We start from the raw sequence: 10,523 nt of genomic DNA on the forward strand, positions 1-10,523 counted from the left end.
TCAAGAACTGGTGGTGTAAAACCCAAAATGCAGAAGACCAGCAACCCTCTTTAGGAACAGAACACAAGAAGAAGAGTGGTCCCAGTGACCCTTCTCAGGAACAGGACACATGAAGGGGAGTTGTCCTAGTGACCCTCCGCGGAAACAGGATACAAGAAGAAGAGTGTTCCAGCAACCCTCTTCAAGGACAGGACACATGAAGAAGAGTGGTCCTATCAACCCTATTCAGGAACAGGATACAAGAAGAAGACTGGTTCCAGCAACCCTCCTCAAGAATTGGACACAAGATAAAGAGTGATCCTAGAAACCTTCCTCAGGAACAGGACACACGAAGAGGAGTAGTTCTAGCAACCCTATTCAGGAAAAGGACACATTAAGAAGAGTGGTCCTAGCAACCCTCCTCGGGAATTGGACATAAGATAAAGAGTGATCCTAGAAACCTTCCTCAGGAAAAGGACACATGAAGAGGAGTGGTCATAGCAACCCTCTTCAAGGACAGGACACATGAAGAAGAGGGGTCCCAGTGACCCTCTTCAGGAACAGGGTACAAGATTAAGAGTGGTTCCAGCAACCCTCTTTAGGGACAGAACATAGGAAGAAGAGTGGTCCCAGTGACCCACCTCAGGAATAGGACACACGAAGAAGAGTGATCCTAGCAACCCTTTTCAAGGACATGACACATGAAGAAGAGTGGTTCCAGCAACCCTCCTCAGGAAAAGGGCACAAGATGAAGAGTGATCCTAGAAACGTTCCTCAGGAACAGGACACATGAAGAAGAGCACCGTAGGTGACCTTCCTCAGGACAGAACACATGGTGTGGCCCGGCACTCCCCTTCCAGAATAGACAAAACCATCGCTCTTGAATGACATGACTTGAAAATGGCGACAAGAAAACCCATCTGACGTGGCATTGCATGATGTGGACTGCAGTGTCAAAAAAAAAATAAAAAAAAAAAAATCCTGCCACTGCAGCAAAACAAAGAAGACGTGGATGATCATCCTGAATCTGGTGTGACTGACAGGAGGACAACCCAAAAAAGAACATGACCAAAACTGAGTAAATGTCACCAAAAGTCCATACCAAAGTGCACAACTCTTACTTGTGCTACTTTGTTCTACACAGTCACACCAATGTAAACCTCTACACTCATACACAAATGATTTTTATTACAACTTTGTAAAAATGTATTACAGGTGCTGACAGGACAACCAATCACCAATGATGGTGATGGAACAGTGCACTGATCAGTCATGACCAGCTTGTAAATCCAACAGCACACACTTGTGTGTACATTATGCTGATCAATACACACTCTGAGACAAACACAATGAAGCCCATCTGCATCCCAGTCCCCAGTAATAATTTTATATTCATAGAAACAGTCAGAAATGCAACCTGACACAGGGCTCTTATTACAGAGCCGTCTATCATAAACTATCATAATCTATACTGTGATCCCAATGGTTCTCCGGGGAAGCCCCCCCTCATTTCAGTTTTTCATCTCATCCTCTTTCACTTTATTTTCATTCATTCAAACCTGCTTAATTCAAATGCGAGGAGACATGGAGCCATGCTGTTTTGACAAGTTAAATGACTACAGGCAACGTTGTGCTTCCCAGTCAGTCTGTAAGCAGCACACGTCGCCGGCTACCTCCGAGCGGGGAGTTCGACAGAAATGAGTCTGTGTGTGCGTGCATGTGTTTCCTCCTTCCTGCTGCTGCCGCCTGACCCCTTTGCAGCATCTTTTTGAGGCAAAATTGAAATAGATTGTGTAGCTCAATATTTTATTGACATCAGCTTCGCAGAATGTTGCTACAGTGACACCAGGGATAATTATTTCACCACAGATTTCTTCCTTCCCTGCATTTCTTCTTTGCTCCCTGGTTGTGCCTCCCTCCCAGCCCTTCCATTCCTGTAGAGAATTAGTTCTGCATAAATTACCCAGTGGAATATGGAATCATTCTCCAGCCACCAAAGGCGAGTCTGTGTGGCTGATTACTGAGTAGCACACACAACATGCATGCAGGCACACACAGGAAGAGTGCTGGGTGGGGGAGTTTAGGGGCTCTAAGCAAGGACTTGACACTATTGCAGAAAGCATGGTGATGGGGGAGTAGGGGGATCAGCCAAACTGGATAAGGGGAATAAAAGCGACTTTAGCCACACACACTATTTTTTTCATTACGCAGTCATTAGCAGGGGCAATGTTTTGAAGGAGGGAGGGATCAATCAATTGTCCTGGGTCAATGTTTTGCAGCCCCATTATGAACCCTGGGTGGCTTTGTAAATGAAGAACAGTAATTACTCGTGTAAATTACGCAAAGATGGTGTCTACATTGATCTACAAGCGGGTTCTGCACGCCGCCAACCGCATGGTGGGTAAACAGAGTTCTTGAACTAGGCAGATGATAGACAAACAGATTTAAATTAATCAACCAAGACATTAAATTTGTAACTACTGTAGCTGATTTTCTATGACGAATTTTTGTTAGAAAAGCTACAAAAAAGCTAAATATAAACATAGGGGAAAAAATAGGCCTTATATGGAAGCTTTTCTGTTCAATCAATTCTCAATTTTTTAAACCTTTGAATTTTCTTTCTGTTTTTTTTTTTATTTTTATTTTTTTTATTAACCCTTGATTATTTATGTCCCAAAAATTCGCTGGAAAAAACGATCCTTTTATTTCACCGGAGTCATTAGTTGATCTATGAACACATATCCATGTAATTACTAATTATTTAGTCCAACTTCCTGGTTGGATGGTAAAACCAAAAACCAATACATGATAAAATCCACAAAAAAAGTTTTCTTTTGTAATGAAATACATATATCAATTAGAATATATATTGGCTGATTTGGCATATTTTTGCTCACAACTGTGTTAGTTTAAAACTTTGACATTTTTAAAGGACTTTATTCACCCACTGTCTCTAATTTGAATCGCTCTTTTTTAAAATATTGTAATTGTATATTAAGGAATGTATATCATCAACAATATTTGCACTTTTTCAAAGCATTTACAAAAGAAACGAATAACAAAAGATAAGTTATTCTTGAAGTTTATAAAATTAGAATTACTTTTCCTGCCAAAAGAGTTTTAGAGATTTAATGGAGACTGCCATTTTGAAATGAGCAGGAAAAGCCCTTCTACTGCCCCCAGTGGACTAACAATGTACTACAGTAAAAAATGATAATGACGTATACTTATTTAGTGTTTTACTACCTTCCTTGAAGGCCCAAAGCGCTTTACAGTCACAGACCCATTCACATACTGGTGGTGGCTCCGCTGCCGAACACTGGTGCAGTCATTCTTACCATGAAGTTTAGAAATTACCAAAATGTTTGCAGCCAAAAGTATTTTTGAGATTTCATGGGGCAGCCATTTTAAAATGAGCAGGAAAAGCCCTTCTACTGCCCCCAGTGGACTGACGATGAACTACAGGGCATAAAACATGAACTAAGTTATGGGAAATGGATTTCTGAGGAAAGTTTGGGTCGTGCTAATGAGATAGGGGTCTCAGAAATAATGGAATTCATGCAAAATACTGAGGAATCTGTTTCCATTCACCATTTAAATAGCTTGTTTTTAACCTTGCCTTGCTTACACAAAGTGGTGTGCAATAGATCTATTCTGTGGGGACCAAACCATTGATCTTCCAGTGGGCTGCAGATGAAATAAAAAGAGCCAGTCTGCTGTATGCAATAAAAATCTGTGCAATTTCACACTAATGGTCTATTATTCGCCACTACTTTCATGTCTTATTGAATAAAAACATTTGGTAGCAACAGAAAAAAATCTTACCTATAACCTTGACAGTCATATTTTCCATATTTATGACTATATGGTTAAGGAAATAAAGCATAATATATTCAGTACTACAGTGAGATACATTATTATAGTTGACTTAATCAATTTCTCCCTTGGGAATACAGTATTTCTGCTCATAAGTGTTTAATACTGTACTTGATAAACAATTTTACAAACAATTTAGTACACAGAGATGCTCAGGAGACACTTTGAAGGGGGATTTCTAAGCAGCACCTCATGCTCAAAGGCGCTGCGCACAGAGGTCCCTGGAGAGGCATTGAGGACCACTCCATGGGCTCTTTACATTTATTTGTACAGATGGATACATCAGTGGCCTTCATCATTAAGTCATGGTGTCTGCACAAAAGCAGAGGACTTTGGGGAACTGAAGTCTCTTCAGATTCATTTTACATGCTGCATGGCATATTAGAGGTTCAATTAAAGCTGTCTTTTCATTTAAAGTGGCTGCAGATTTTTTTTACATGGAAAGTCAGATTTATTTGGGCAACTTTCACAGTCAGTGGGTATGAACTGACTGGATAATTAATCAGTGAAAGCACGTAAATGAAGAAGGATCTCATCAGGAAGCCATCAGAATTTTTATGCCCATGAATTAAACAATGCAGGTAGCTTATAACAGCAGGTTTGTCAGGTCTCTCCCACCTAAGCTTTTTTAGCTTTGAAAAAGGATTTGCCGCCATCTAGTGGTTGACTTGTAAAACGACCTTTAACACATTTTATATTTATTTTCTTTTATATGAAAATAATTCATATTAAATGATAAAAAAATGAATTGATTTTTATATCTAAATTATTATGTATATACACACATATATTTGGAAAATACCAATTATATACTTTATTATATAAGTTATTTATTTCGAGTATTTAATGGAACAGAAATAATTTTACAAAGGGTCACATATTTTAGAAGTTGTTAAAAGCTACATTTATTCCTCTCCTGTTATGATGAGGAAATAGGAATATATTCCTTTATTTACCACAAAAACCTCAGTTGCAAGTTAATGTTTCCACCGCTAGGTGTCAGCACTCACTTTACTTCCACAGAGTTCGTGCACGAACTTGATCTCTTTGGCTGAGCAAGACGTTGCGATGCTTTCAAGTACTCCCTGTAAAATAGGATTTTTATAATCCCAAATCATCAATTTTCCGAACTCCTTTCAGAATCACACTGCTTTAATCATACATAAATGGTAAAGATGAAATATCACTTCTGAATGTATAACTTTCTTTAAAATGTACGTAGGTAAACCTTCAATAAAGCATGAGACGTTGTCAAACGTAGTCAAGAAGTTTGTATTCATATCAAAATGAACTTGGTATTTTTTATTTTATTTATTTACTTTTGACAAATATACTTTATGTGTTATACTTTAAAATTCATTTAAATAACAAATCCCTACACAGAACAATAAATTGAGTTAGGCCCAAAAGAGTAGTCTAAATTCCCGTAGTTACATTTGGACCACGAAAGCAGCCTCAGGAACTAACACGCTGCCGACGCATTGCATGATGGTTGCATGATGGCATTTCCACAACATGGAAGATTTCTGTGACAATTAGCTGTTCCGAAGAAATTATAATAATCAATAATAGTTTTATACTGTTGTTTGAGAGGCTAAACGCTGCAAAAATGGTGAAGGAGCAATTCCGAGAGACAGACGTGGCTAAAAAAATGTGAGTTTGCTAGCCTGCTAGCTTGAAAGAATTGCTGCTAAATTTCAATTTGCAGGATATTTATTTAAAAAAAATATTTACGTGTCGCCCTGTTACCAGACTGCTATGTAACTGATCTGCAATTTCACAATGTTTTATTTATTTTAGATAATGTAAATAAACTAGAGCTGTCACGTGCTTATCACTAAACTAATGGTTTGGCTTTGTATTTTTATTGGTTTGTGAATGAGAATCAAACGCTGAAAAAAGATCTGTCTTAAAATTAAAGTTACTATAGCAACGTTGTTGACATGGATGTTTAGTAGCCATAAGAACCAATCAGTTAACAGAAATATATCAGAAATGCATTCATTTGGTTAGTGGTTTATTCCACATAATTTTTTTAAAGAAAAAAATGGGTCTGGGTTCTTATGGGTTAAAGCATTGACATATTGCTTCCTTTGCAGAAGCCACATCTGCTTTGGGATGAAATCTGCTGAGCAGATGCGTCAGCAGGCCCACATCCAGGTGGTCAGCAAGAACCTGTACAGCCAGGACACCAAACACACCCCACTGCCCTATGGAGTACTGGATCACCGCATGGTATGACCAAAGAATCCCAGCTATCAGTTTCCGAAATGCAATTTAAGGTTGCTCCGTTGTTGGAAAAATATGTTTTACTTGCTGTTTCAGGAAAAGTAATAAAGACATTAGAACACTTAACTGAAAAGTATTGCACGAAATATTGACACGTTTTTTTTTTCATATACAATACGTAGAAGACTTATTTAGGAAAAGAATCTGGCTTTTATTTAGTCACAATGTTGTTTCCAATAAGATTAAAAACATTTCTTACATATATTTACAATGTGAAATGTATTTAAGAATATTTAAACCTAAAATTGACATACTATGTACATGTTTTTGTGAACTTTCACCTGTAGACAGTTACTCATTTGTTTTTTTTCTCAATTTTTTCCCCAAATTTTCCATGATTTCTTTTGTTAAAAATTGACGCTTTATTGTTTGCACTCCATCAACATACGAGTATGGCACTTAAATTGTCAATAAACGTAACTACTCCTTGCAAAATGTTGCTTTCATAAATGTAAATTTTCAGTCAAAATCCCAAATTTTGCTTTATTTTATACTGAAAGTCAGACTAGGTCAATTAGTTAAAAAAAAAAAAAAGCTTTAAAATGTCCTAAAATTTGTTCTCAACATGAATTATATTGATACTTTATAAAAAACACACACATAACAAACATAATTTCTGTGTCGTCACTTCTTGTTTCCTGCAGGGGACAAGTGAGAAAGACAGACCATGCTTGACTTGTGGGAAGAACCTGGCAGATTGTTTGGGGCATTATGGGTATTTGGACCTGGAACTGCCTTGTTTTCATGTCGGTTATTTCAAAGCCATTATAGGAATACTACAGGCAAGTATATTTTCTCAAGCATATTTTGTTAAAGAGATTGTGATGTCTCAAATTGACAAAGAATATGGTGTCGCATTAATTATATTTCTACATTACATATTTGCTTTTTAGGCTTTTTGCTGATTATTTTTCTACTATATTACATTTTAATAAGCAATAAATCTATTTTTTTTACTAATCTAGTTATTTAGGTGTGATTTAAGTTCAGTTCTCTAAATTTTATGTTGCATTTCAGATGATTTGCAAGACCTGCTCCAGTATAATGCTGACAAAAGAAGAAAAAGTCCAGTTTCTGGATCACTTGAAACGACCGAACCTGGCTTATCTCCAGAAACGAGGCTTGAAGAAGAAGATTTCAGAGAAATGCCGCAAAAGGACAGTCTGTTTGAATTGTTCTGCATTTAATGGTAACAAGATTTTTTTTCTGAAGTTCAGGTTTCCCTTTAAAACGTTTATTAATAAGTCTTTTTTATTTATTTATTTATTTTTAAGGAACTGTTAAAAAGTGTGGCCTGTTGAAGATCATCCATGAAAAATATAAAACAACCAAAAAAGTGGTGGATCCATTTGTGTCAGAGTTCCTGCAGTCCTTCGATACGGCCATCGAACACAACAAACTGATCGAACCTCTGTTGAACCGAGCACAGGTGAACCAATATTCCTGATATTCACCTCCACATTTAGCCTCTTTTAGCGTCTTTATATAACACATTAATTATTTTTTTGTGTGTTTTAATTCTATGAAATGTCTTGGATGTGTGTAACTTTTGCCTCTTGACCAGGACTCCCTTGAAAAAGAGATCAGTGGATCTAAATGGGAATTTTTTTCCTGGTTAAATAAAATGAAATAAAAATAAATAAATGAAATAAACTAAAGACATTTAAAATCTATTTCCAGGAAAACCTGAACCCCCTGGTGGTCTTGAATCTGTTCAGGAGGATTCCAGATGAAGACGTCCCTCTGCTGCTGATGAACCCGGAAGCAGGCAAACCCGCAGACCTCATCATCACCCGACTGCTCGTGCCTCCTCTCTGCATCCGGCCGTCTGTGGTCAGCGACCTCAAGTCGGGCACCAACGAAGACGACCTCACCATGAAGCTGACAGAGATCATCTTCCTCAACGATGTCATCAAAAAGGTCGGTCTTTTTTCAAAATCCTTAAACGGAGGCGGCAATTTTCATATCATTTTACTTTGACATCTTTGTTATTTAGCATCGCATGAGTGGAGCAAAAACCCAGATGATCATGGAGGACTGGGACTTCCTCCAGCTGCAATGCGCACTTTACATAAATAGTGAACTTTCTGGGATCCCGCTCAATATGGCGCCAAAGAAATGGACGAGAGGATTTGTGCAAAGACTCAAAGGAAAACAAGGTGAATTGGATCAGTTATCAAATCAAAAGCTTTATTTCTGCACTTTTTTTCGTTTTAGTGGATTTAGATTCAAATATATGGAATTTGATTGGATAGAATCTAGACCAATCACCAGAGTGGCACAAAAATTACACGAAACAAAAACTTATGAACGCAAAATCAAAGATAGGATGAAAGTGAGATGAGGCACAACGCATCAAATCCCAAAAATATTTTATGAAAACAAAAAAAAATGTTTTTGAATCAAATATTACATATTTTTATTTGCAAATTTTGAAGTTTTATTCTTAACAGTTTACATTTTGTTTGCAATTTAGAAAATTTTGATTTCAAAACTGACTTTTGCTTGCAATATGGTGGCACAATAATCACTCCATACAAATATTAAATAATTATTCATTTTTAGTGACTATTTTTTTGTGAAAATATAAATAGAATTGATTCTTGTTTTGTTTTAACTCCTCTTTTATCGGTTTTTATTGCTTTAAATAAACAATAAACAACAATAAAAATCTATTTTATTTAGGTATTGACTAAACACTTTTGTAAGGTTATTTTATATGGACAAATTGTCATTTTGTGTGAAACATCTAACATAAAAAGTTACGTCCTTTGATAAAAAAAGTTTTAAAACTTACTGTAATTTTAATGTTTTTGTTGATGCATCAAATTCTGAAACTATATTTTTAAAGTTTTGAAAAAAGCCCCAACATATTTTGTTAATAGACTGAAAGAGTTTGAAACTGACTATTTTTTTTAACTGTGACACCTCAGGTAGATTCAGAGGAAACCTCTCGGGTAAAAGAGTGGACTTCTCAGGAAGAACAGTCATTTCTCCGGACCCCAACCTGAGGATCGATGAAGTGGCGGTTCCGGTCCACGTGGCTAAAATCCTGACATATCCAGAGATGGTAAAGCTGTCTTGCATAAAGAACTTTCTGCGTCTGCATCTGTGTTTCATCTCAATGCCGTCTTCAGGTGAACAAAGCCAACCTGGAGCTGATGAGAAAACTGGTTCGGAACGGCCCCGACGTTCACCCCGGAGCCAACTTTATCCAGAACCGCCGCAATCAGATCAAACGGTGAGGCTTGATGCTCCCTGTTTATAGCCCAACTATTGTTAGTGTTACGTTTTAAGACGAATTGTTTTTTAGGTTTTTGAAATATGGAAACCGGGAAAAAATAGCTCAGGAGTTGAGGTTTGGTGACGTGGTGGAAAGACACATGATAGACGGAGACATCGTCCTCTTCAATCGGCAGCCATCTTTGCACAAACTTAGCATCATGGCCCACATAGTAAGCATGTTTACTTACACATTTATCACTGTAGAATCTTGATGAAGTGACTTCCTAAATTATAGTCTGATCCGTTTGTCTTCAGCTGACCAACAGCTTCAAGTTTGTCTCTTTTCCTCGTCACAGGCCAGAGTCAAACCACACCGAACGTTCCGCTTTAACGAGTGCGTTTGTACTCCCTACAACGCCGATTTTGACGGCGATGAAATGAATCTGCATCTTCCTCAAACAGAAGAAGCCAAAGCGGAGGCTCTGATTCTGATGGGGGTTTGTATCCTCACCGTTCACCCTAAGAACAGCAAGTTTCAAGCTTTTAGCTGTGCAAATGTTGATTAAAAAATAAACTATTTTTACAATTTCTCTTAAAAATTTCTGTCTTTTAGACCAAAGCTAATCTTGTCACTCCCAGAAACGGGGAACCTCTGATTGCTGCTATTCAGGACTTTTTGACAGGTTAGTGGAGCCATATTTTCTGCAGCTGTTTCCACTTTTTTAATGATTTAAAAAAGAAAGAAAATTTTATATCAAGTTCAAATGTTCGGCCTGATGGGGGAGCCCTTTAGCAAACATTTCAGCTTTTCTAAACTGCAGGTTTCATTCTTTAAGGTGCTTATTTGTTGACGCTGAAGGACACCTTCTTCGATCGATCAAAAGCCTGCCAGATAGTGGCATCAATCCTTGTGGGCAAAGATGAAAAAGTCAGAATCTCGTTACCTCACCCAGCGATTGTAAAGGTATTCATCATTTAAACGAAGTTCCTTTAAGGAAGGAGTTGAATGTGAAACTAATGTTGTGCTATGAATCCAACAGCCGATGGCTTTGTGGACGGGCAAACAGATCTTCAGTATGATCCTGAAGCCGAGTAAGGATTGTCCAGTGAAGGCCAACCTGCGGACAAAAGGCAAACAGTACTGTGGCAAAGGA

General features: G+C 37.5%; 1 protein-coding gene across 2 annotated transcripts in view; it reads left to right on the top strand.

Annotated features, from left to right (window-relative positions):
• Positions 1-5,304: 5,304 nt before the first annotated feature.
• Positions 5,305-10,523, top strand: part of polr3a (polymerase (RNA) III (DNA directed) polypeptide A) — a gene marked incomplete in the record, with an annotated part of 19,613 nt that continues 14,394 nt past the window's right edge. For both annotated transcript variants that reach the window (XM_024285143.1, XM_024285144.2), the window contains 14 exon segments: positions 5,305-5,508; positions 5,955-6,090; positions 6,789-6,926; positions 7,162-7,333; positions 7,419-7,573; positions 7,825-8,064; positions 8,141-8,303; positions 9,078-9,214; positions 9,282-9,385; positions 9,458-9,599; positions 9,726-9,866; positions 9,983-10,052; positions 10,206-10,333; positions 10,410-10,523. In XM_024285143.1, coding sequence (XP_024140911.1) covers positions 5,465-5,508; positions 5,955-6,090; positions 6,789-6,926; positions 7,162-7,333; positions 7,419-7,573; positions 7,825-8,064; positions 8,141-8,303; positions 9,078-9,214; positions 9,282-9,385; positions 9,458-9,599; positions 9,726-9,866; positions 9,983-10,052; positions 10,206-10,333; positions 10,410-10,523 — 1,884 coding nt within the window.

This window comes from Oryzias melastigma, linkage group LG19 (assembly GCF_002922805.2).
Source record: "Oryzias melastigma strain HK-1 linkage group LG19, ASM292280v2, whole genome shotgun sequence".
NCBI lineage: Eukaryota > Metazoa > Chordata > Actinopteri > Beloniformes > Adrianichthyidae > Oryzias > Oryzias melastigma.